Source organism: Spinacia oleracea, chromosome 2 (genome assembly GCF_020520425.1).
Source record: "Spinacia oleracea cultivar Varoflay chromosome 2, BTI_SOV_V1, whole genome shotgun sequence".
Lineage (NCBI taxonomy): Eukaryota > Viridiplantae > Streptophyta > Magnoliopsida > Caryophyllales > Amaranthaceae > Spinacia > Spinacia oleracea.
This window is the reverse complement of record NC_079488.1, coordinates 110,530,966-110,558,002: the sequence shown is the minus strand read 5'-3', so window position 1 is coordinate 110,558,002 and position 27,037 is coordinate 110,530,966. Positions and strand designations below refer to the sequence as shown.

Below are 27,037 nucleotides of genomic sequence, written 5' to 3'. Positions count from 1 at the left end.
TTTCTGTATTTATAATGTTCTTTTTCTTTATTTATAATGTTCTTTTAGGTTCATCCTCTTTTTGTTCTTTTGAGGAATTGCTCTGTTTATTCAGCCTCTCTTCTTGTTCTTTCAGCTGTTTTTGAAGATTTAACATCATTTGTTGCTGGTCAAGTAAAAGCTTCCTTTGCTCTTCAATACTGTACTTTTTGAAAAAAGAACAAAAATAAAAGAACATTAAGATTTATATCTAATAAACATAAAAGAACAGAACAACAAAACCCAAAAAAAAAAAAAAAAACAAGTGCACCGTTCTTATCATGAACATGGCTTGTATTTCTTCTCCTTCCCCCTCTTTTGTTTTTGTTTTTTATTTTATTTTTCATTTTCTATATATATAATATTTCTCCTATTGGATTCATAACTTCTCATTTTAGAAACACATTCTTGAGAGAGAAAGAGGAGAGCTTTTAGTTTCTCCCAACAAAAGAGAGATTTTATGAGAGAGAAAGTTCAAAACAAATTTTCTCCTCCTTCTTTCTCTGAAATGTGATTTTAATTGAATTACGTTTACAAAAAACTAGTTTATTAAGCGAAACACTATTTCAATTTCGCTATTTTTTGAATTTTTTTTATTCATTCAAAGAGGTTTATGCTGTTGATGAAGGTGCATCGGGTGATTAAGGTAAATTTTCTCGTTCTTAATTCTATGTTCTTTTTAAATTTTAATGTTCTTTTCTTATAACTTTCTATTTTTGTGGCATCAAAACAGTGTGTTCTTTTTTAGAATCAGCAATTGTTCTTTTTACATATTTACAGTGTTGTTTTCAGATATCTTTTGATAAATAAAATAACGGAATTAGAACATAAATTGGTTGAAAAAGAACATTTCCAGAACTTAAAAGAACAAGAAAAAATATAGATCTGGTTTTAAAGTTCATCAAAGGTTCGTCGTTTTATTTTTTAATTAGAACATACATTGGTTGGAAAAGAAAATTTCCAGAACTTAAAAGAACAAGAAAAATTATAAATCTGGTTTTAAAGTTCATCAAAGGTTCGTCGTTTTATTTTTTAATTAGAACATACTGTAAATTGGTTGGAAAAGAACATTTTTAGAACTTAAAAGAACAAGAAAAAATATAACTGCTTTTTATATTTGTACTTTTTGTCTGATTTGTCAATATTAGTGTTCTTTTTGTTAGTGTTCTTTTTGTTAATGTTCTTTTTGTTAATGTTCTTTTGTTAATGTTCTTTTTTTTTGCGGTTTTTATTTTTGTTGCGTTTTATTGTTATTTATGTGCGTTTTGGGACAGGTGCACCAAGAGCACCATGCACACCCCTGCACAATCTGAGCGTTGGCGCTTTATTGGCGAGGCTGCTAAAAATCAGGCTACCGCAAATCCAGTCAACACTATTTTCGGTTCTTTCTCTCACTTTTGTACTTCAATCTTCTTAAATTTGATGTTTATTGTGTTGTTTTATTTTAATTTTGTTGCCTATATTTCATTTGGTAAGAGTGAAAAATTTGTGTATGGTTGGTTAATTTTCTTAAATTTCCGCAAATTAGATTCTACTCCCAAGAGCATGATGTGATGAATTTAGTAGTGTTACTGCTTTTATCTTTCAAGTTTGAGTATACACTATAGAGAATCTGAAATGTGTTTTAATTGTGTGGGAGAATCTGAAATTTATTGTGTTGTTTCATTTTAATTTTGCCTATAAATGGTTGTAGCTAGGAAATTGCTTGCAATTTGTAAAAGTCTCAGGCTACTAGCTTAACTATTTGAGTGATTTTGATTTTTATTTGCTCGGGAAAAATCTGCCCAATCGGAGTGCAAGTTTTTAATTAAAATAAAGTTTAAATTAAATGAAAAAGTGAAAAGTGTACGTAATTTAATATCAAGCTAGTTTGGTAAATTATATAGTTTGCCATTGGAAAATAACCTAACTAGAAAGTAAATTAGCTTAAAATCTTAGTTGGCATGACAAGCTAATTTAACAATTAGTTTACCACTGAGGATGCTCTAAGATTCCAACATTTGTGTGCGACTAATGTTCTTAAATTTCCGCAAATTAGATCCTACACCCGAGAGCATGATGTGCTGAATTTAGTAGTGCTACCGCTTTTATGGTAATTTAATTGTTCAATTGATATCCGTAATCTGTCTAAAGGTAACATTCTAAGAATCTGGTGTAAGTATTGGAATGTTATAAACATGTTAAACGAGAATGGAATGGGGTTGCTCTTAACTACCCAAACTAATTTCTACTATTGAAGAAGTTCTGGAGGTAGTGAGTCGATCTAGCTATAATCAATGTCACTCTCTATAATGAATTAGAGTTGTCGATGAGCAATAAAGAAGTCTTATTTACAGAGTAACTCGTCTCCAAAAGAACATTCCTGATGCAAAGGGCTTGCATCACTATTTATGTAATGGGTGTAAAATAAAGATCAACTTTCAGAGGTTAAATGCAAAGGCTAGCCATTTATCTTTTACTTTGAGTATACTATATACTATTGAGAATCTGAAATATAATGTGGTTTTATATTGATTTTTTGTTCAGTGTTTGGGTTCTTATTCGTATGGATCTATTATAGATGCAAAGAGGCTTATTGGTAGAAGATTCACTGATGAAATAGTACAAAACGACATGAAACTCTGGCCTTTCAAGGTTATTGCCTCTGAAGTCAGTAACCTGTTATTGTGGTTACTTACAAGGGTGAAGAGAAGCAATTTGCTGCAGAGGAGATCTCTTCTATGGTCCTGATGAAGATGAAGGAGACTGTAGAGACGTACCTTGGTTCTGAAGTGAAAAATGCTGTTATCACTGTTCCTGCATACTTCAATGATTCTCAGCGTCAGGCGACTAAAACTGCTGGTACGATTGCTGGACTTAATGTCATGCGCATCATTAATGAACCAACAGCTGCTGCCATTGCCTATGGCCTTGACAAGATGGTTACTGATAGAAAAGAGTTGGCTAAGAATGTGTTAGTTTTTGATCTTGGTGGTGGGACATTTGATGTATCTTTGGTTAAGATTGGGAAACAGGCTTTTGAAGTGAAAGCAGTTAGCGGAGACACTCACCTTGGTGGTGGAGATTTTGACAGTAGAATGGTTAATCACTTTGTAGACGAGTTTAGGAGAAAACATAAGAAGGACATTAGTGAAAATCGTAGGGCTCTTGGGAGGTTGAGAGTTGCTTGTGAGGGGGCTAAAAGAATGCTTTCAACAACTACGGAGACTACTATTGATGTGGATTGTTTGTTTGATGGTATTGATTTTAACTCAACCATATCCCGTGCCAGATTTGAACACTTGAACATGGATTTGTTTACAAATTGTATGGATCCTGTTGAGAAATGTTTGGGAGACGCTAAGATGAACAAAGGTGATGTTCATGATGTAGTCCTTGTTGGTGGGTCCACTAGGATCCCAAAAGTTCAAGAATTGTTAAAGGATTTCTTTAATGGGAAAGAGCTCTGCAAAAGCATTAACCCAGATGAGGCTGTTGCATATGGTGCTGCAATTCAAGCTGCAATCTTGAGTGGTTTACGTAACAATAAAGACTGTACACTGGTAGATGTCACTCCTTTATCCCTAGGAGTTGAACTTCATAGTGGTGAAATGCAATTCTTCGTCCCAAGAAATACAACCATTCCAATAAAAAAGGTTGATCGTATTTTCACTGCATTCGATTACCAAACATCTGTATCATTCCCTGTATACGAAGGTGAGAGACCCATTGCTAAAGCCAACAACTTCTTAGGCAGATTTGTAGAAATGTGTTGAACAATTTGACGTCTGCTTTGAAATTGATAATGATGGTATCCTAACAGTATCAGCACAACATATAGGCAGTGACAAGAAGAAGGAAATAACCATCACGAATTGCAGTGGTAGGTTATCCAAACAGGAGATTGATAGAATGGTGGAAGAGGCTAAGAAGTACAAGGCAGAGGATGAGGAGCACAGAAAAGTTATTAAAGCGAAGCTTGAATTGCAGAACTTTGCTGAAAATATGTGGGAAACAGTGAGAATTTGCAGAAAGAAGTTTGTAAAGGATGATGCGAAGAAGATAAAGGATGCCATTGAGAAGACCATGCAATGGCTGGACTGGAATTTCAATCTCAATGAAGTTTCTGAATTTGAGGAAAAGATGATAGAGCTAAAGTGCATTATCGATCCTATAATTGCTCGGATGCCTTGACAAATATGCTGGAGCCAAGGGATTTGTATGACATGGCTATGGAAAATGGTGAATATGCTACCTTTTGGAATTAATTCATTTTGAACTCTCAATTTTTTTGCTGTCTTTTTCCCTTGTTTTCTAATTTGTGTTATTATCTTGTTATTTATTGATCTTAAGAATTCGAACTATTTTATATTTCGTCTAGAATTGGATGTTGCTAGTTGTTAGAAAGTGTTCTTTTGATTGTGTCTAATTTTGGAATTGTTATAATTGGATGTTGCTGGTTGTTATAAAGAGTTCTTTTGATTGTGTCAATATAAATCATATTAATAGTGTTTTCCCTCAAAAAAAAATTATATTAATAGTGTTAAAAGTGAACTATAAAAAAAGAATCACGACTAATTGTTGGACAGTTAAACTTTTCAATTTTGAAACCCAGCAAAGAAACAAACGGACAAACTACAGTACTTCTCTCCGGAAGAAGGGTTGAAGATGATGAATGGAAAAGAAGGAGAATTATGGCCGGCGATTGGAATCGATCTCGGAACCACCTACACTTGTGTCGGAGCGTGGCTACCACTACAAAGTCGCGTTGACATCATCACCAATGACTTAGGCAACCGTACGACGCCGTCTTGGTGGCGTTTAACGGAACGCAGCGTCTCATCGGCGAGTCCGCCACGAACCAGGCCGGAAACAATCCTACCAACACCATCTTCGGTTTGTCTTTTCTCTTTCTTTCTTTCTTTCTTTCTGGGTTTGGTGCTTTTTGCATTCTGGGTTTAAAGTCTGGTGCCTTTTACATTCTCGCTTAAAATTAGTATCATACCCTGGCCTCAATTAGTTCCAATTTTGAAAATATCCGTAATTGATTGATCTTGCTATCCATTGTAGATGTCCTATGATTTTTAGTTCATGAATTTATTTGCTATAGTTACACAATATAATGTGAAATTCTGATTTAATTAGATCATTACTCCTTCCGTCCGGCCGGAAAATTAGTATCATACCCGGCCCTCAATTAGTTCAAATTCGATAAATTTCCGAAAAATCCGTAATTGATTGATCTTGGTATCCATTGTAGATGTACTATGACTTTTGATTCTTTAATTTATATGCTACAATTTACCCTATTATTAGAAAATTGCACAAACAGTATAAATTTGAAATTCTGATTTAAGTAGATCATTACTCCTTCCGTTCGGAAAATAATCACTAAACTATTTTGAATAAGAAGCTCTGTGGGTAATAGATGATGAAATTAGAGTTTTGTTTCTGAGGTAGAAGTATGTAATTTTGCTTATCAAATATCTTGTTGAATCTGTAAACCAATAAAGAGAGAGAGTTCACATCAGAAGACCGTAGGTTCCACCTTAAAGCTATAGGGCAAGAGGAGTATGTAAGTATCTCATGTGATAATGTGAATATAGAAATGTTTCAGATTGTTAATTTTCCTTAGTGTAGCCAATTAATTAGCCATAGCATACTACTTTTGTTTGGCAATCTGTGATGAATAGACATTAAATCATGCTGATGGAGTTGGTTTTGAGTTTGAATTTGAGAATGATTTTATATATGCTCCTTGATTTGTAGATGCTAAGAGGCTTATAGGTAGAAAATTCAACGATGAGATGGTACAGAAAGACATGAAGCTCTGGCCATTCAAAGTGATTCCTACTGCTGATGCAAATGATTTCAAGAGGATTATGATTGAAGTTACTTACAAGGATGAACTGAAGCATTTTGCTCCAGAGGAGATAGCCTCAATGCTTCTGGCAAAGATGAAAGAGATAGCAGAGTCTTATCTTGGTTTAAAAGTGAAGAATGCAGTTGTTACAGTTCCGGCCTACTTCAATGATGCACAACGGCAAGCAACAAAAGATGCTGGTGTTATTGCTGGACTGAATGCTATGCGGATCATTAACGAGCCAACAGCAGCTACCATTGCTTATGGTCTTGAAAGGCAGAGTACTAGCAGTGATGTGGCAAAGAATGTTATGGTTTTTGACCTTGGTGGTGGGACTTTTGATGTCTCGTTGGTCACAATCAAGAAGGGTGTATTTGAAGTTAAAGCAGTAAGTGGGGACACTCACCTTGGTGGAAGAGATATTGACAATAGAATGTTGAGCCACTTTGTAGCAGAGTTTCAGAGGAAACACAACAAAGACATTAGCGCAAATCCCAGGGCTTGTGGGAGGTTACTAGCTGCTTGTGAGAAGGCTAAGAGACCCCTTTCTTCAACTACCGAGACTACTATTGAGATTGATTGCCTTTACGAGGGAACAGATTTTTTCTTGTAACATAACTCGTGCTCGATTTGAAAAGATGAATATGGATTTGTTCCGAGATTGTATGGAACCTGTTCAGAAGTGTTTGACAGATGCAAAGATGGAAAAGTGTGATATTCATGATGTTGTTCTTGTTGGCGGGTCAACCCGAATCCCAAAGGTTCAGCAATTGTTGCAAGATTTTTTCAATGGAAAGGAGCTTTGTAAAAGTATTAACCCGGATGAGGCCGTGGCATGTGGAGCTGCATTCCAAGCTGCAATATTGGCTGGTGTAGGTAGTAATAAGAACACTGTGCTTGTGGATGTTACTCCTTTGTCCCTTGGTATCCGGTTACACTGTGGTGACATGAAAGTAGTAGTTCCGAGAAATACAACTATCCCAACTGAGATCACCGATAGATTCACTACTGTGTTTGACAACCAATTGGGTATATCTTTCTCAGTGTTTGAGGGTGAGAGACCCATTGCTAAAGACAACAACTTTTTGGGCAGATTTTGGCTGTATATATAACATACCTCCAGCACCTCGAGGTGTCCCTCAGTTTGATGTCTGTTTCAACATTGATGTTGATGGCATCCTTACTGTCTCAGCAGAGCTTGTAGGCACCAACAACAGGGACAAAATCGTAATTGCCAATCACAGTGGGAGGTTATCAAAGGAATCAGTTGACAAGATGGTGGAGGAAGCCAAAAAATTCAAAGCTGAGGATGAAGAGCGCAAGAAGGCAGCAATAGTTAAGAACAAGTTTGAGAATTATGTAAATGATGTAAAGGGCTCCTTAAAAGGTTGTGGAATGAGGATCAATATCAAGGACAAGAGAAAAGTGGGTGATGCAATTGAGAAGATGATCAAATGGCTGGAATGGAACCATTTGGTGTGGGTCAAAAATGGATTGGGTAATAAAATGGTCAATTTTAACGGGTTAATAATGGGCGGGTTATAGTGGGTTGCGGGTCAATAAACAAACAAGAAAAAAAAAGAGCCGTATGCGAACGAATACAAAGCTATCCATATAATTTTTTATGTGATAACTATTTTAGATTTAAAACTAGTATAGGACCCGTGCGATGCACGATTTATATATTTTAATTTTAAGTGCAAAGTTAAATTAATTTAGAAAAGAAACATAGAAAAATACGTAGATTTTTTTTATTCCTTCTCATGCATCACCTATGATTTCATGTTAGGTATAACAAACAATTATCATCTTATACTATAAGAGATGTAAATTCTCAACCTGAACCGTTGAACCCGTTGGGTTGGTCCGATCGTTTAGAACCTGAACCGCTAATAACTCGCGAGTTGGAACGCAAACCCGACCCGATTATATTCAACCCAAACCGACCGGAAAATATTAACCCGATTAAGATCCTAAACCCGATAATAAACCGTTCCGCAGCAACCCTATCCGTTTGAATCCGAGCCGAATGGATTCAAAATCCGTTAATGACCCAATCTGTTTCAATCCGAACCGTATGAACCCAGGGAAAACCTGTGTACGTACAACCCGAATTGTTTTAATCCGTAACCCACTTAATCCGAACCATTTACAACTTGTATCCCATTTAATTCGAATCGTTTATAACCTATAGCCCGTTTAATCCCGCTACTCCCGCTACTGATCTTAAATTCTTAACACTTCTAAAAGTTAGTTATTGACTTTGCCGTCCCCTAATCAAGGCCTCAATATATTAGAAATTGTGATTTTATAATTTGAAACCAAATTCACATGACCCGAAGCACAACCCTTTACCCCTTTTATCACGCTATTGATTTATCCACATTGTTTGAGCCTAAACACTAAAAAACTGAACCAATATAAACTTGAACATGATGTAACCCAGTATACTTGTCAACCCGACCCATTTACTATAGTCTCATTTGAAAAATATATCGAGCAGAAAAAACATTAGAAACTATAATCAAAGGCAATAATCAATTTAAGTCAAGTTTCCAAATAAAGTTTATTTATGATAGACAATCTACAAAAGTTGGTCTAAATAGAAATCTAACACAATATTAAAAATCAGAAATAATTATTTTTCAAACAATTAGCCATTATTGATCAACTGTTAACATTGTTTCAAAACAATCTCATACTCCATTCAAATACCACTTATTATTATTATGAGTAAGAATTCATAGAATATGTTATTAGTATATTAATTAGGATTCAAAATATAAGAGACTAAGGTTGATGAATCATTAGTGATATTGAAGAATATAATTTTGAATAAAACATAATATATAATACAACTTGGGGGCAGATGTCCAACATCGATACGACTAAGTAATACTTGAACAAATTATTTTCTCTTGTTTGGATGATGAACTATACTGGAATGTTTCTATTTTCATCACTAAATTTTTGAATAGGAATTTTGAATAACACTACGTAGGAGTTAATATTATACATAGGTGTAAAAAACAAAAACAAAAACTATCAATCTTTGCATATGAAACTTATTGCAAGGAGATTAAATACTTAGACGAATGCAATTTTTATCATCGGTCCTTTCTGCCGCCACTTCCTAAATCCTCCACCAACAAAATTCTCATCTAATTAGGGTGGATACAGACAGTTGTTCATTTAACCCGCTCCAATTCACAAATTTACTAATTTTGTAGTAATTTAAAATATTGATATCTATATATTTTAGATAATCATTTTGTCAATATAGGCCAGGTATTACGCATGAGCATTTTAAGACAATTTTAAAAGAAGTCATACCAAAGAAAAAGGGCTATTAAAAATATTTGATATTAATCATATTGATGCAATTATATTTTCTTAATCCCTTTGACTTATTCTCATTGTAATTTTTCATATGAAGAGAAGAGTAATTGTTATACCAATTACTTTTTTTTTTTTTTTAAATCTTTAAAATTTAAAACATTTTTCTTTAACCTAGTTGTGGTCTCGAGTTCAAATCTTACTCTAAACGTTTTAGGGTCTGTGTAAGATAAAACACAATCTATATACTGTTTAACTATGTACTACATACATTGTGATCTACTTCGTATGTATTGTCTATTAGTTTAATTCTTACTCTTACTATCATACTCATTATTTGTTTTATTGCGGTTCTTTTCTTTTTATATATCCGAGGTTCGAATCTCACTCCTCCTTCTGTAATTATATTTCTCTTGTGACGGATTCTCACCAAAAACAATTATATATTAATCAAGTGATTAAATCAAAGAGTGAAAAATGTAATAGACTACGATTTAATCTATTTTTATGGGGTGTAATTGTAACAAAATATCCATACAAAAACATATTTCAATATTAATATACTATCTCCGTTTCAAAATGATTTTTACACTTTTCTTTTTAGTCTGTTTCATAAATGTTTTTTAAATTGTTCTTTGTTCTATTTTATGACATAAAAATCTACTATCTTACCCCTCTTACCCACATTTCTACACATCTACCTTACTTTATCCATATTTTATTATATGCACCCAACTTTTTACACACTTTTCATATTTGTTTTAATATTTATGCAAATAGTAACCCGTAAAGATCATTTGAAACGTAGGTAGTACATCTTAGTACACATTTTGTTCAATTTGTTAATATAGATTAGAGAATATACACGTTTTCCATAATATTGTATGTGGGAAAATATATATGTTTGGATCATGTGAAATATTTTATGTCAAAGATTGTTGCGATTTATTTTTTAAAATTTTATTGCCATTCATATTGATACTCGTTATACAATATGTACTCCCATATTAATAATTCAATTTTCATGCGAGCCTATAAATTTTTTATTTAATTATTTTTCCGATATTTCTAACCTATGCACAAACACAATCACACAACCGCCATCGATCTCCTTTATATACTCCGCATTGATTTTCTCTTTGCTCTCAAATGATGTCAATGTTAAAGAATATCGACAATATCGTATATATGGACTATGGGAGATTGATTCTCCTCCGTTTCAAAATCAATGTCACTTTTCTTTTTAGTCCGTTTCAAAATCATTACTTAATTTCTCTCAGTAGTCATGGACTCATGGCGGTTAGCATCTGTCTCAATAAGACAATAAATTGCGATGGTCGCGTATGTCGGGTGTTGATTAGTTGGAGACTAAAGAGTGTAATATCTTGTTGAGTTTGTTGCTCTAGCGCTAGATTGATTTTACCAATGATGGCAGCCATGGAAATAATATCTATTTAAGGATAAATATCCCACATGTATTTTTCTTTGCATTGTTTTCGGTAGGTTCCAAAAATACAATTTTCACACAACTGGTAAAATTTACTTCGTCAAGTCTATGGGGTGTAATTGCTTATTTAGGCATTTCTTTTTTCAATAATGGATCATTCTTATCGTATGCATTTAGGTGTATATATGTTATTAACTTAGAAAAACCATATTCCATATTAAACATTAATATGAAAATGATTGTTGCTATATGGTAAGCTACACACATTAGTTAATATATACTTCGTATAAATTAGTATAAAGTTAAAGATGAATATGAGTATTGAGTATGACGATATAATTTTATTTTCTTTAATTAAGAGTTTGATATTATTCTATATATATATCAGAGAATATTTTTAAAAAATATATTTATTTTAATTAAAAGAGAGGCAAATCAGAGAGCGGCATTTGTCAGCTCCACATTGATTTCCTCTCTTTTAGTATAATATATATAGATGAACCTGCCAATGAAGATGGATATCTTCTTGTTTGCAGAACTTGCCGAATTTGCTTGCTGTCAACGATGTTGACTTTTCAAAAGTTGATGTCGTGTTTTGTTGTTTGCCCCATGGTACAACACAGGTATTTCTCTACCTTACATGTCAAGCTTTGCATAATACGATCCTACATGTGGAATGAAGTCAATCCGTGTGACACAAAAACTATAGGCGTCCCTATGAAGGCGTCTCTTCTCTCAGTTATATATTTGTTAATCATGCAACAATTGAAGACAATTGAATTATCAAGTTTGTGTTTCATAATATTTTTCTTTAGTGTGACATTATAAACATGTAACATCCCCATTCTTTTTGTTCAGGATATAATTAAAGCTCTTCCTCACTCGCTAAAAGTTGTTGATCTTTCTGCGGTATGTGTCCAATGCAGCTTACTGAAGCTAGATTTTTATCTAGTTTCCATGATAAAGTTTTTATTTATTTATTATAACATGAGAGTTTAACTGCTTGAAATTAATATGAATAGTTTCAGGACTTCCGACTTCGAGATATTGCTGAGTATGAGTAATGGTATGGTCAGCCTCATAGAGCACCGGAATTACAGGTATGCCAATTATGGTGTCTATGGAAGATTTTTTTTGTAACCGTATTTCTTGTCATTATCATGTCCTGGTCAATCTATGTTGTTTTGCGGTATGATAATCAAGTCATAAGAAATTGTCTTAGTAAATAAATGTTGTGTACTATGGAGTCCGACACACAAACAATTATTGATGACTTCAATGGTAAAACTTCTTATGACATCTCAGTGCTAAGTGCTAATACATCTATTGTATGTATTCCCCTTCCGGAAGCAATGGCATGAAAGTGCCTGAATATGTTACTGATGATAGAACTTTATTAGTCATGCATTTTATCATGTACTTTTTATTGTTTCACATGCAAGATGTCTTCAATATCCTAAGAATTTGGTTTAAAATTTGAAGCCATCTTTCTCTCCGTTTTCCTTTAAATTTTGTTGGTTTTCTTGCTCCTAGAAAGAAGTCGTATATGGTTTAACAGAAATATTAAGGCAAGAAATTCAGAATGCTCGGCTAGTTCCCAACCCGGGTTGTTACCCAACAACGATTCAACTGCCTTTTGTTCCCCTGTTAAAGGTTAGTTTTTCCTATTTATGCTTCTAATGATTTACTTTTACCTTTTTAAGAGTTTGGTTCCTGTATATATTTGTAGATTGTAAGTGAGATTTAAGTAATAAGGGACTTTGAGTTGTAATTTTGTGTAACATTACTTATGTATTTCAGCTTCAGGCTATTAATTTAGATGTCGAAGATTGACATGTTTTGAAATAGTATGCAGCATGTTTGCATCTAGGTGGGGCATATGTTTCAAAGTTTAGATTTTAAGAAATTTACAAATTATTATCATAGTAATACACTAATACGTAATGCTTCAAACATGTTATGTGAGAGATTCATGTTAAAATCAGGTTTTTTTTATGACATCAATTTCAGTGGAGGTTATTTGGAGTTTTTGCTTAACCCCTCCCCCCCCCCCCCCCCCTCCCCCTCCCCCTCCCAGGTTCTTTTTGTTTGGGGGGTTTTTCTTTATAGTTAAATGGTGAAAGTGAATAGTTGAAAAGACTGTGCAGGAGCAGACACTCTATCCATTTTTTGAACTCTTAGGAGATGAAAACTGATTAAATTTTATATTCACACCCCCTAAATTAAAGGAGCTACGGGTGAGGTTTTGGTCAATTCGTGGACTATGGACAATGGTGATTGGTGAACCAAAAGTACATGTGTGCATAGGCAAAAGAACATGAATTAGTATAAATTAGTATAAAGTTAAAGATGAATATGAGTATTGAGTATTGAGTATAAAGTTAAAGATGAATATGAGTATTGAGTATGACGATATAATTTTATTTTCTTTAATTAAGAGTTTGATATTATTCTATATATATCAGAGAATATTTTTAAAAAATATATTTATTTTAATTAAAAGAGAGGCAAATTAGAGAGCGACATTTGTCAGCTCCACATTGATTTCCTCTCTTTTAGTATAATATATAGATTATTGTGTTATGAGTTCGGTACTATATTACAGAGTATCCTTTATGGACCTGGTTATTGGGCGGGTCGGGTCAGGTTTGGTGTGGGTCAAAATGGATCGGGTAATAAAATGGTCAATTTTAACGGGTTAATAATGGGCGGGTTATAGTGGGTCGCGGGTCAATAAACAAACAAGAAAAAATGGAAAGAAAAAAAAAACACAAATTCTTATTTACAAGGGTTGTACAATAATTATTGTACACCGGAGTAAAAGTTAACTCAAAAGGCTTAAAAGTTATGCTTACATAGGTAAAAGTTATCTATTTTTTAGTGATAACTTTTTTCATTTTAATAAAACTTATTTCTTCAAAATCTCTAATAATGTACTCCCTCCATTCCTTTTTGTTGTTCCCATTTCCTTTTTTGGCGTTTCTTTTTGTTGTTCCCCTACTGAATCTTTACTATTTTTGGCCATAGTTTTTTTACCAATTTACCCTAAGATTCCCCACTATTTACCAAAAATACCCTAAGATTCTACCCTTTCCCACCCACTTTTACCCCACCCACCTTATTTAATTAATTTCCCATCCCCCATAACCCCACCCCACTACCCGTCACTTTCACTTCAACCCCCCTCCTCATTTCTCTCTCTCTCTCTTCATTATTTCTGATTTCTCTCTCTCTCTCTTCATTATTTCTGATTTCTCTCTTCGTTATTTCTGATTTCTCTATCTCTCTCTTCATTATCTTACTATCCCTCTCTCTCTCTCTTCATTTTCTTGCTCTGTTTTTCACTCTCTCCTCCTAAAGATCTCCCTGTTCTTTCATACCGGGAGTGAGATCGCCGCCACCACCACAACCAAACCTCCGCCGCCGCCACCACCCTCCGTTAAAGTTATAGAATACGGAAATATGGCTTTAGATGGTGAAATTCGACCATAAAAACTCTAGATCTAGAGTTTTTATGGTCGAATTTGACCTCTAAATCCTTAAAATCGTGAGTGATAGTAAGGATCAAGTGTTATTAATTATTATTTTGTATTTTTTCGTTGAATTTTCTGGGTTTATTTTGCTAGATTTTTTTGGTTGATTGCTGTCGAATTTTTGGTGGTTTTTGTCGAATTTTTGGTGGTTTTTGTCGAATTTTCTGGGTGGTATTTGTCGAATTTTTCAGTTGATTTTCGTCGATTTTTGGCTGAATTATTGGGTTGATTTTTGGGTTAAATTTGGTCGAATTTGGTGGTTGATTTTGGGTTGAATTTGTGAGTATTTATGGGTTGAAATTGTTCGCATTTCTGGGTTGGATTTGGGTTGAATTTTGCTCGATTTTTTGTTGAATTTAATCGATTTTCTGGGTTGAATTTGTTCAAATTGGGTTGAATTTGTTGTTCGGTTTTCTGGGTTAAATTTGCTCGATTTTCTGAGTTTAATTTGGGTTAAACTTGTTCGTATTTCTGGGTTTAATTTGGGTTGAATTCTGGGTTTATTTTTTAAAATTATTTATTCGATTTTCTGGGTTTGATTTTGGTTGAATTTGGGTTGAATTCTCGGTTGATTTTGGTTGAATTTGGGTTGATTGCTGTTGAATTTTTTGGGGGTTTTTGGTTGGATTTTCTTGATCTTTTTGTTGATTTTTCTGGTACGAATTTTCTGCAATTTTGTGGTTCGATTTTTCTGGTTCGAATTTAATCCTTTTTTGTTTGTTATTAATAATAAAATTTCTCCCATTTATCTTATTTATTTAATATTTTCTCTCTCCTTACCTTATTTTAAATATATAATCTCTTACACCCAATCATTATTCTTACACCCAATCATTACTCATATCCCAATACAAACCAAGATTCAGTTTTCTTAAACCACACCCAACATTCTTTAGGGGAACAACAAAAAGGAATGGAGGGAGTATAAAATTAATCATTTAATCCTTTAAAATGTTTATCTATCAACTTTTTTGTACTTATATAAAAGTTAATCAAAACTAGGTTAAAGTTACAAAAAAAATGGATTAAAGTTATCTTGTGCGCGCAAGACCTTTTGAAAAAAAAGAGCCGTATGCGAACAAATACAAAGCTATCCATATAATTTTTTATGTGATAACTATTTTAGATTTAAAATTATTGTGTTATGAGTTCGGTCCTATATTGACCTTATCCACTAAAGGCCATGTCCAATAAAAACATATTAACATGATCCAAACCATATACTCATTGAGATACCATGTCCAATAAATAGTTCTATTCCATTAACACTACAAAATTGGCTCCTTGCTTTTAACGTCGATGCTATAATCTGTATTGCTACAGACCTCGTTTTGGTGGGGGAGGCAGGATTAGTCATCGACTCATCATCATTAACATGTGTTCAAAATCTTTCAATTCTCATATAATAATAAGGTCATACAATTAACAAAAATGTCAGGATGGCCGAGTGGTCTAAGGCGCCAGACTCAAGTTCTGGTCTTCGTAAGAGGGCGTGGGTTCAAATCCAACTTCTGACACAATTTCTGTTTTTTTTTCCTTTGGCAATTCTCATAACTCATTACACGAAGTATTAAAGAAATTAAGAAATCTATGTAAAAACTAAATTATTATTCAATAAATTGAAAATTTTCAAAAACAAAAAACCACTATGTATGAGTTCATTTTTATTTACCAAAATGGCTATTTTTAAAATCTATTTCCCAACTAGCTAAATATATTTACCAAAATAACTATTTTTACTTTGTGACAAAAACAATTAAACCGGTTTGGTTTGGTTCTTTTTTTTATATAGTTAACCGGGTTTTTTTGGTTTTTTTTTTATCTTTTCTTTTGTCTTTTCCATACTCCGTATTTACTTTTCTTTTGAATTGCCGACAGATAATTTAAATTCTTGCTCATGATGTTGTAAATTCGGTACATACATGCCATAGTAATAATTTAAGTTCGTTTATTTGCCCATTATTAATATTTTAATTACGTTTTCTTTTTGCCAACCTAAACTCCAATCGTGGGCGAATTCGTATTATAGCTTGTTATGACACATCATCTTCTCAAGCTACACCATGGCTCGCTATTTCTTGCTCCAATGATAAGCTAATTATTAATTAATCATTTTAATCAATTGTTATTTGATTCATAGTTTCATACTTAATAATTAATGAGAAATTACAGTAATTTAAAAATAAAATAAAAATACAATTGGCTATAGTGTTCAGACTTGCAAGGGTAAAATATGCAAAAAATTGTACTGTTAGGCGCCTTTAGTGCACGTGCTACTCCTCTCCTACACGTCACTAGCTATCACGCACACAGTTTTAGAGTATGTTAAATTCTTAGTTTAGTTTGCCAAACAAATTTAACACAACGAATTTGCTTATCTAAGCGAATTAACAATATCCGCAACAACATTAATTCACCTAATTGCTTTATATTTGTAATATTTGCGATCAAGTCCTTATACAAAACTGACGTTGCTAAGAGGCGTATACGGAAATCGCCAACCGGTTCTCTAATTAAAAAACTTTAAACCGGTTCACTATTTAAAAAAATTAAACCGGTTCTCTGGTATGTAAAAAAAACTCAAACCGGTTCATTGGTTTTTAAGTTAAAGATAAAAGAGTAGCTACTTTGGGAAATATAATTTAAAAATAGCCATCAACTGTTTTTTCATAATATAATAGTGAATCATTACATTTATTAAAATACAAAAACTGGATAAAAGTTATCCCGATATACAATAAATTTATTGTACAATTGTGCATGCAAGACTCTTTGAAAACATTGACCAATATCTCACGTTATGTGGGTTGTGCCGGACCGCATCCAACACTCTATCTGGACTGGCATGGGTCTTAATTTTCAGACCTACTAGGTCCTAGGTATGAATATATGATGTATTGTGTAAGGTAGGTAAGAGTCCGACTTTTCAGACCTAAACCCTACCTTGATCCTAAACTAGACTTGCTCAAATTTTATGTTAAAAAAATAAAATTTTAAAAAATAAAATATAACCCAAAATCAATTTAGAAAACCACCTCTACTCCTCTAACAATCTAACCTACACTAGTACACTACCAGTCTACCACTCTCCCAGTCAAAGAGACCTCTGGCATTGACATTGTATAGTTGAAAACTTAAGATTTTGCAATTTGTCAGCTTAGTACTTTAAATTGTAACATGTTTAAGGAAATACAGTGATGATTTTTGGCGATTAGCTAATTATTTGTTTTAAAATGTCACAATTGTTGGTCTTATATTATTATTTTTGCATTAATATAATTGTATATAAAAATGTCGATAAAAGTTATAGAATAAATAAGCAATGCTGACCTGCTCCATACCCTAGACCCAACCCAAACCCTACCGCACCCATAGCTCCGGATACAGGTCTTGTAATTTTAAACTCTATAGAATAGACGTAGGATATGGGTATAGGTCAAATAAGTTAGAGTCCGAATTCGAGTATTACTAGACCCTACCCTTACCATCTTTACTCGTGCCTATCTGCGTGTCTTGGAACTGGTTAAGAATGATCCATAACCAGGCCCTAGACCTGGTTATTGGATAGGGTAGTCCAATGGATATAGGGTCAGGGTCAAGTTAATAGGGCTTTTATTGGGCAGGACTCTTATTGGACATGGCCTTTATTGGACAGGGTCATTATAGGGTCAAACTTATACTACACTTATTTTGAAAATTAAAATAGTAATGACACAAAAAATTACGTGTATAGCTTCGTATTTACTTGTACTTGCACATGGCTCTTTTGTTTTTCATTTTTCATTGCTCGTTTATTGACCCGCCCACTAATGACCCGCTAAAAATCCTGCCCGTTATCGACCCGCTAAAAATGACCCTTTCAATACCCGACCCTCTTTTGACCCGCACCGACCCTGATCCGCCCCACCCGATAACTAGGTCTACCAGGCCCATTGTACTTATTCCACTTAATTATTTTAACGAGTTTTGCAGTGTGATGCATTGTCGGGCTTCTCCCGGCAAAACATGCTAAAATAATTTCGCACCAAACTTTTTCATTTAATTTAATTTCAGTTTAGGAAATTTCAGCCTAAAACAACATTAACCAAATCAAATTTCACAAATTCTTAATTACATGGGTGTACAATAAATATTGTCCACCGAAGTAGAAGTAGAAGTTGACGTAAAATGCTTAAAAGTTACCATTATATATGTAAAAATTATCTATTTTTTAGTGATGAAATTTTTCATTTAAATAAAAAATATTTCTTCAAAATTAGATAATGTATAAAATTAATCATTTAACACTTTAAAATGCCTTTTTATCAATTTTTTTTAAAAAATATAAAAGTTAGAGAAAACTGGGTAAAAGTTATGTTGGTGTATAATAAATTTACTGTACACTTTGCGCATACAAGACCTTTTGATCAATTTTGCCTATAACTATTATTTCCTTCTATTTTTTATTTATTGCACAATTTGCTTGACATAAAAGTTATTCCACCCGTCTAATTTTGTTCTTTACGCTTGGTATTTTGCACGCGTTGTAACGACTAATTAATGTGAATTGAGATTCCTCTAATTTTTTTATTTATTTAAACAAAACAAATTACGTTCATTTATAATGTTTTCACTTTTATCAAAAATATGATATTGGGAAAATGATGCCCAAATGAAAAAGTGTGAGAGATTAAATGACCTAATGAATTTAATTGGTTAATATAATCATTGGACATAAATTTTGATAGAATATTAAGGCCTTTATGTGATAATATAAAAGTAAATGTTAAAAATATTTTGGGGCACCTAAAAATAAAACGTAAAGAACAAAAAGAGACGGAGAAGTACGAAGTACATATTAATTTCATCATTTCGTTTTATCGCATGCTTTTAGTGTGTTCATACAAGTGTGTTCTCTTCAACTTATGTGACGTGAAATTATCTAAACTTATTGGATTTAACTAGATCTGATTGGAACTTATTAGACCAGTCTAAATAAGAATAAAATAATAATTATTAAAATAATACCCTTGTACACAATTTATTTTTGGTCCCCTTATTAAACTTTTAGTCTCTCCTTTTTATTTGTTATCACATGGATATTTTTACATTTGCATTTTTTCTTAATAAAGTGAAAAATATAATTTAGGGTAAACTTGTAAGGACAAGGGAGGTACTCCCTCCATTTCTTTTTGATGTATCCATTTGGAATCTGGTGTGGTTTTTAAGAAAATTGGAATATTGGTTTGTATGGGTATAAGTGTAATGATTGGGTGTAAGAGAAATGATTGGTGGTAAGAGATTATAATAAATAAAGGAGTGAGAAAATAATAAAGAAATAAGGTAAGAGAGAGGAGTGATAATGATGGGTGATAAAAGGAGGTGAGAGAGTGTGTATATGGGGAAAAGAATTAAATATTATGGGTGAGAAAAATTAGGTGGGAATATGGGTAGAATCTTTAGGTATTTTGGTAATTAGATAGAAATGTAAGGGTATTTTAGGATAAAATGTATGTCCAAAAATAGAATAGATTCTAAATGGATACAACAATATGAAACGCTTAAAATGGAAACGGATACAAAAAAAAGAAACGGAGGGAGTACTTTTTAAGGTCGTAGAATCATCAATTGACCACTACTAGGGGGAAGTCTTAATCTATACTAGGTATACCATTGAAATGGTATACTAATATTCTGCATTTTTATTTAATACCAAATCACATATTTTGGTACAAGAAAAGTAGTTGTATTTTCTCATGTGATACCAAACAATATAGTTTGGTAACGTGGTTTTATTTTTGTTTGGTTCTAAACAACATGGTTTGGTACTAACAAGTCAAATATAAATGTTATTTTTCGTGGGCCAGACTCAATTTATTACATGAACTTACCATTTAACCCTTAATATACCAATTAAAGTTACTATTTTGTCCTTAGTATACCATTTTAATGGTATACCTAGTATAGATTCAGAAAACCTCACACAACTAGTACTCACAATTTCTCAAATGTCGATGATATATTGATATGTCACACGTTTTAGTTATATCAAAATGGTAATTGTTGGATAGTTAAAACTTAAAAAACCTAGTCCACCACGTTGTGGCCTAGTCCATAGGTAGAGTGGTCTAGTGGAGTAACAAGATCACTCCACCTCCTGCAGTCCTGCTATTCTGCTAAAGTCTACTCAAGAAGTCAGCAAGTTATTCCTATTCCCCAGAATCACCACCATTTCAATTTTCAAACCCAGCAAAGAAACAAACTACAGTAATTCTCTCTACAAGAAGAAGAGTTGAAGATGATGAGTGGAAAAGAAGGAGAATTATGGCCGGCGATTGGAATCGATCTCGGAACCACCTACACTTGCGTCGGAGCGTGGATGCCACAGCAGGACCGTGTTGAGATTATCACCAACGACTTAGGCAACCGTACGACGCCGTCTTGGGTGGCTTTTAACGGAACCCAGCGTCTTATTGGCGAGGCTGCCACCAACCAGGCCGGAAATAATCCTACCAACACCATTTTTGGTTTGTCTTTCTCTCTTCCTCTGTTGTTTAGTTTAAAGTTTTGTTCTTTATGCCTCCTTAGGTTAAACAATTAAATAAAAAAAAAAGTAGAAATTGGCCTCATTTTCTTCAAGTTTCAATCGACATTTCCCTGTTCAGATTGGATAATTATCACTAAATTATTTGGAAATGTCTGGAAAAAGTTTGGTTCTTTTCTGAATAAGAAATGGAGAATAATTGAATCTTCAAACATTCCTCCAACTCAACTAAAGTGGGTGTGTAAGAGATTATGGGTCATAGCCAGTTATCAAATGTTGTCTTGCTTTTCAAACTAAATTTGAACCCTTTTCCATGGTACTGCATCTATCAACAATTTCTACGGTAAATTGCTAAAATTGTTCAAATTTTACTGTAAATTGCTAAAATTGTTCAATTTTTACTGTAAATTGTTAAAATTGTTCCTTGTGTTGGGGTTGGTACAGTGATTAATATGTGAACTCCTAAAAAAGTTAAGGCCAGAAATGGAATATGTAACTTCTAGTACTCCTCTAGTACACTCATGATGGGGTTGGTTTAAATTTGGAGATGATTGTAAGATCTTTTGTTGTTGTAGATGCAAAGAGGCTTATAGGAAGGAGTTTCGGCGATGAAATGGTACAGAAAGACATGAAGATGTGGCCATTCAAAGTGATACCTACTGCTGATGCAAATGATTTCAAGAGGATTATGATTGAAGTTATTTACAAGGATGAACTGAAGCAATTTGCTCCAGAGGAGATATCCTCAATGCTTCTGGCGAAGATGAAAGAGATAGCAGAGTCTTATCTTGGTTTAAAAGTGAAGAACGCAGTTGTTACAGTTCCGGCCTACTTCAATGATGCACAACGGCAAGCAACTAAAGATGCTGGTGTTATTGCTGGACTGAATGTTATGCGGATCATTAACGAGCCAACAGCAGCTGCCATTGCTTATGGTCTTGAAAGGCAGAGTACTAACAGTGATGTGGCAAATAATGTTATTGTTTTTGACCTTGGTGGTGGGACGTTTGATGTCTCGTTGGTCACAATCAAGAAGGGTGTATTTGAAGTTAAAGCAGTAAGTGGGGATACTCATCTTGGTGGAAGAGATTTTGACAATAGAATGTTGAGCCATTTTGTTGCCGAATTTGAGAGAAAGCACAACAAAGATATTAGTGGTAATCATAGGGCTCTTGGAAGGTTAAGAGCTGCTTGTGAGAAGGCTAAGAGAATCCTGTCTTCAACTACTGAGACTGCAATTGAGGTTGATTGCCTTTTTGAGGGAATTGATTTTTGTTCTAGCATTAGCCGTGCTCGATTTGAAAAGATGAACATGGATTTGTTCCAGGATTGTTTGGTTCCTGTTGTAAAGTGTTTGAAAGATGCTAAGATGGAGAAGAGTGGCATTCATGATGTTGTTCTTGTGGGTGGGTCTACTCGAATCCCAAAAGTTCAACAGTTGTTGCAAGATTTTTTCAATGGGAAGGAGCTTTGTAAGAGTATCAACCCTGATGAGGCTGTAGCATGTGGAGCTGCATTCCACGCTGCAATCTTGGCTGGTGTAGGTAGTTGTAAGAATGCGGTTCTTGTGGATGTTGCTCCTCTATCACTTGGCATTAAGGATGCTGATGGTTACATGGAAGTCGTAATTCCTCGGAATACAACTATCCCAACTAAGATGGTTACTGTATTTTCTACTAGGTTTGACAACCAAGCATCCGCGTTATTTGCAGTATATGAGGGTGAGAGACCCTATGCTGAAGACAACAACTTTTTGGGCAAATTTTACCTGAATAACATCCCTCCAGCACCGAAAGGCGTCCCTAAATTTGATGTCTGTTTTAACATGGATGATGATGGCATTTTAACCGTGTCTGCAGAGCTTGTAGGCACCAACAACAAGGACAAAATCGTAATTGCCAATCACAGTGGGAGGTTATCAAAGGAATCAGTTGACAAGATGGTGGAGGAAGCCAAAAAATTCAAGGCGGAGGATGAGGAGCGCAAGAAGGCAGCCATAGTTAAAAACAAGTTGGAGAATTATGTAAACGATGTAAAGGGCAGCTTAAGAGGTTGTGGAAAGAGGATCAACATCAAGGACAAGAGAAAAGTGGGCGATGAAATCGAGAAGATAACCCAATGGTTAGAATGGAACCATTTGCTTGCTGATGCCGCTAAGTTCGAGGAGAAAATGGAAGAGTTCGAAAGCTTCTGCAAACCTATTATTCAGAAGATGTACCAGCAGGAGAAGGCGAATGCTTGTGCTGAGGCTCGCCCCAAGATCGAGATTATTGAACTTGATTAAGCTTGGTTCAATTAGTGAACATGATCACTACCTTTTGCTTATTACTCTTTTGGTTCTGGAATTCCATTGGTCGGATATGACTGTTAGTCTTTTTAGTTAGCCTGACTAGATTAAGCTAGTACACTACCTTTTGCTTATTACTCTTTTGGTTCTGGTGAATTCCATCAGTTCATGTACAGAAGGTTTCGGCCTGACTAGATGCAGTTCTCTTGCTTGTTTTGTGTGCAATCGTAATTTTGGCTAGCACGGTGATTTGGAGGCTGTTTGCCGTCAGCTTTTGTTGTAACTACTAGCAATCTAGTGGACTTCTTCTTAATCAGAAATTTACAATCTACAAAATATTTACTTGATGACATAAATATTTCATCTTTTGAATCCTTACCATAGAAAGAAATGCCTACTAAAATTTTGAGGCTTTGGTGGAAAACTGGAATAAAGGGGAAAGAGTCATAGCCGAGGACAACAACCTACTGGATTAAGGGAAATACATGAACAACCCATATCAAAATGTAAACCAAGATGAGAATCCATTATCAAAACCGTTTGATTCAAGCTTAATCAATTTCAATGATATCAATCCCTGTCATGGTGTTTCTGCATCTTCTTGATTAAGGGCTCGCAAACACTCTTAACCTCTTTCAGCTTTTCCATGAACCTAGAAGCTTCTGTAAGAAGAAAATTCCAATCCAACCATTTCATTGTCTGCTCAATGACATCCTCCATCTTCCTCTTGTCCTCAAATCCAACGAACTTCTTTTTGATATTCAAGCAAGTCCTTTATATCCAAAACATACTCTTCCAACATATGCATCGCTTTGTACTTCACCTTACGCAACTCATCCTCATACCTATACTTATCAGCTTCCTTCAGCATCCTAGCAACCTCTTCCCTTGACAAATTCCCACTCTGATATGAAATTGTGATCCCATTCTGGTTGCCAGAAGTCAAATCCTGGGCATAACATTTCATTATACAATCAGCATCGATTTCAAACCACGCCTTTATATTGGGAGTTCCTTTGGGTGCTGCAGGAATTCCTGAGAGCTCAAAATGAGCCAAGAAGTTATTTTTGTTGGCCACGGAACTTTCACCTTCATACACGTTGAAGTTTATTTCAGTTTGGTTGTCTTCAGAAGTTGTAAATATCTTCTCTTTCGTTACTGGGATTGGAGTGTTTCTCGGGATTAAGACCGACATGTCCCCAGAATCATTCTCAATACCAAGAGACAAAGGAGTAACATCAACAACCACAAAATCCTCATCATCTATGCAACTCAAGACAGCAGCATGGGCTGCAGCCCCGTGAGCAACAGCCTCGTCTGGGTTGATACTCCGGCAAAGCTGCTTCCCTCCAAAGAATTCTTTCAACAATTCTTGAACTTTAGGGATCCTACTTGACCCACCAACTAAGACAATCTCATGAACATCTTTCTTTCCCATTTTAGCATCTTTCAAACATTTCTCTACCGGACCTATACACTTCTCAAACAAATCCAAGTTCAACTTTTCAAACCTAGCACGAGTAATACGTGAAGAGAAATCAATACCATCAGAAAGACAATCAATATCTATATTGGTCACAGCAGCAGAAGAGAGAACCCTTTTTGCCTTCTCGCAAACAGCTCTTAGCCTACCAATAGCCCTAGGATTTCCACTGATGTCCCTATTATGCTTTCTCTTAAACTCCTCCACAAAGTAACTCACCATTCTGTTGTCAAAATCTTCCCCACCAAGATGAGTGTCGCCACTAACTGATTTGACTTCGAACACATCATTTTCAATCGTGAACAAAGATACATCTAAAGTACCCCCACCAAGATCGAACACCATCACATTCATTTTGCCATTGCCCACCCTATTGTCGAGGCCATATGCAATAGCAGCAGCAGTTGGCTCATTGATAATTCGCATAACATTCAATCCAGCTATACTTGCAGCATCCTTGGTTCCTTGTCTCTGCAAATTATTGAAGTAAGCTGGTACAGTGACGACAACATTCTTAACAGTTGTACCAACATACGCCTCTGCAATTTCTTTAATCCTTGAAAGAACCATAGCAGAAATCTCTTCAGCTGTAAATTTTTTCTCTTGGCCCTTGTAGGTGACAACGATTACAGGCTTCTTATCATCATCATTACGAGGAACAACCTTAAAAGGCCAGAGTTTGATATCCTTCTGCACTGCTTCATCATTGAAGTTCCTACCTATAAGCCTCTTCGCGTCTGTCATTAATGTATGTTTAACATATTTAGTACAAGGCGAGGGTGACTTTGGGCATACCAAAATTCAAAACTCAGAAACATGACCAAAATCAATTCTAAAGATATCTTTAGAACTAAATAAGACTAACAAAAAGGACCTTTCTTTTTAACAAAAAGGAGCCAAATTTACATCATTAAAAGGTCAATTAGGACTTTAGGAGCAAACTGAAAAATATAGATCACTAATTCCATGTAGAAATTATCTTGTGCACTTTTCTACAAATATAGATCACTAATTAGTTGCACCCTTCTTTAGAGTTCTCTTTGAAAATTTTCTAATTAAGCACATTAAGCACAACATCATGCAAGATTTGCAGGATCTAATTAAGCACAACATTCTGCAACATTTTAAATTCTAATTTTGCACAACATTCTACAAGATGAAGTACTCCATTTTCCCAATAGATCTAGCATCTTTTTTCCCGGTTTTTCAATAAATATCTTTGACAATTAATACGTACTCCATAGCATTCTATACAAGTAAAAATGATAAGAATTTCATATGATGAAAATATTATTGAGACGATTTAAGAAGTTCTCACATAACTTACACTTTTTTCATATGTATAAAGGAGCACTGTTGGTCAAAGGAGAAAAATAATGTCAAAAATCAATATGGCACATCTTAAAAAAAAACAGAGGAAGTAGTTTGAAATGGAACTTCAAAAGACAAATCAAAAAATTCCAAGTTTTTTTTTTAACTTCTAGTAACAATTTTCCATAGGTTTAAGATGCGATCTGGTAACTTATCTACTTAATTACAACCTTAAACAGACCCACTAATCAAAAACCCAACTTCAAATTTGCATGTTGAGAAAGAAATTAAAAGTTGAAAGAAAGAGAATAGAGTGAAAAGAACAGACCAAAGATAGTGTTGGCAGAATTGGTGGTTGCTTGATTTTTGGCTGCATCACCAATATAGCGTTCAGATTCATTGAAGGCAACATAAGACGGCGTCGTACGATTACCTTGATCATTTGTAATGATCTCCACCCTACCATGGCGCCAAACTGCTACACACGAATAGGTTGTCCCGAGATCGATTCCTATGGCCGGCATTTTCTCCTTGTTTGCCATTGACAAGCTCACTGCCCTCTGAATTCCAGAAGTCAGTTTCAGGTTAAGTTTCTTACTGTATTTGGAGAGTTAAAAGAGAAAGAGAGGTAAGTGGATAAACAGATTGCCTTTATGAGGAGGCTTTTCCGCTACTACTTTTTTAAAGTTTAATTAATGGTGTGTAGTCAAATCAATGCTATAACTTAAATGATGGAGTAGGGATATTATTACTTCAGCAAGTAATCTTACTGACTGCATTCGGCATCTCCCATTTCAAAATAAATTAATTAATTATCAACCTGCAAAATGCATGAGAAGGGAAGTGAAGCACCAGAATCTTTGATTATTAATGTTAATTTTATAAATCTATATAATGAGATTATTATAACAAGATTTCAGGTGACTATTTAAAGTGATGTTTGATTGACATGAAAAACTGTGGGAAGTACGACTTTCTAGGAACTGAAAGATTGTAATATTGTTCGATTGACAAAAACGTGAAAAGTCACATTTGCTACAAAGTTTCACATCACAATTGATAGAATGATAGTCAAAGTAGATTATACTTCCTCCGTCTTTTAATACTCGCAATGTTCCTTAGTTTTACGCATGCCAATGCACAACTTTGATCATTTATATCTTAAATTCTCATTTTGCAAAAATTATAAAAAGTTGATATTTTGAAACTACACATTGAGACGAATCTAACAAGATCCAAAATGACTATGTTTTATCT

At 34.3% G+C, this 27,037-nt stretch overlaps 1 protein-coding gene, 1 long non-coding RNA gene, 1 other non-coding gene and 2 pseudogenes across 3 annotated transcripts; 4 read left to right on the top strand and 1 right to left on the bottom strand.

The window, feature by feature from the left end:
- The first annotated feature begins 2,705 nt into the window (after nt 1-2,705).
- On the top strand, nt 2,706-7,819 carry LOC110796126 (heat shock 70 kDa protein 18-like; annotated as a pseudogene).
- A 3,683-nt stretch (nt 7,820-11,502) lies between these two features.
- LOC130468112 (uncharacterized) lies at nt 11,503-12,514 on the top strand. Its single transcript, XR_008928510.1, has 3 exons — nt 11,503-11,552; nt 11,666-11,743; nt 12,177-12,514. It is a non-coding gene; the product is annotated as an uncharacterized lncRNA (long non-coding RNA).
- Nucleotides 12,515-15,609: 3,095 nt separating this feature from the next.
- TRNAL-CAA (transfer RNA leucine (anticodon CAA)) lies at nt 15,610-15,693 on the top strand. The gene has a single exon. It is a non-coding gene; the product is annotated as a tRNA-Leu (tRNA).
- A 4,553-nt stretch (nt 15,694-20,246) lies between these two features.
- LOC110796127 (heat shock 70 kDa protein 18-like) lies at nt 20,247-23,217 on the top strand. The gene is made up of 2 exons (XM_056837820.1): nt 20,247-20,682; nt 21,275-23,217. The coding sequence occupies exons 1-2, from the start codon at nt 20,454-20,456 to the stop codon at nt 22,981-22,983; spliced, it is 1,938 nt and encodes a 645-aa protein (XP_056693798.1). The 5' UTR covers nt 20,247-20,453; the 3' UTR covers nt 22,984-23,217.
- A 127-nt stretch (nt 23,218-23,344) lies between these two features.
- Nucleotides 23,345-26,435, bottom strand: LOC130468109 (heat shock cognate 70 kDa protein-like; annotated as a pseudogene).
- Nucleotides 26,436-27,037: the final 602 nt, after the last annotated feature.

Coding starts and splice junctions, on each gene's coding strand:
- LOC110796127 (XM_056837820.1), top strand. CDS start 20,454: ATGATGAGTGGAAAAGAAGGAGAATTATGGCCGGCGATTGGAATCGAT. Junction 20,683..21,274: donor TCCTACCAACACCATTTTTG/GTTTGTCTTTCT, acceptor TTGTTGTTGTAG/ATGCAAAGAGGCTTATAGGA.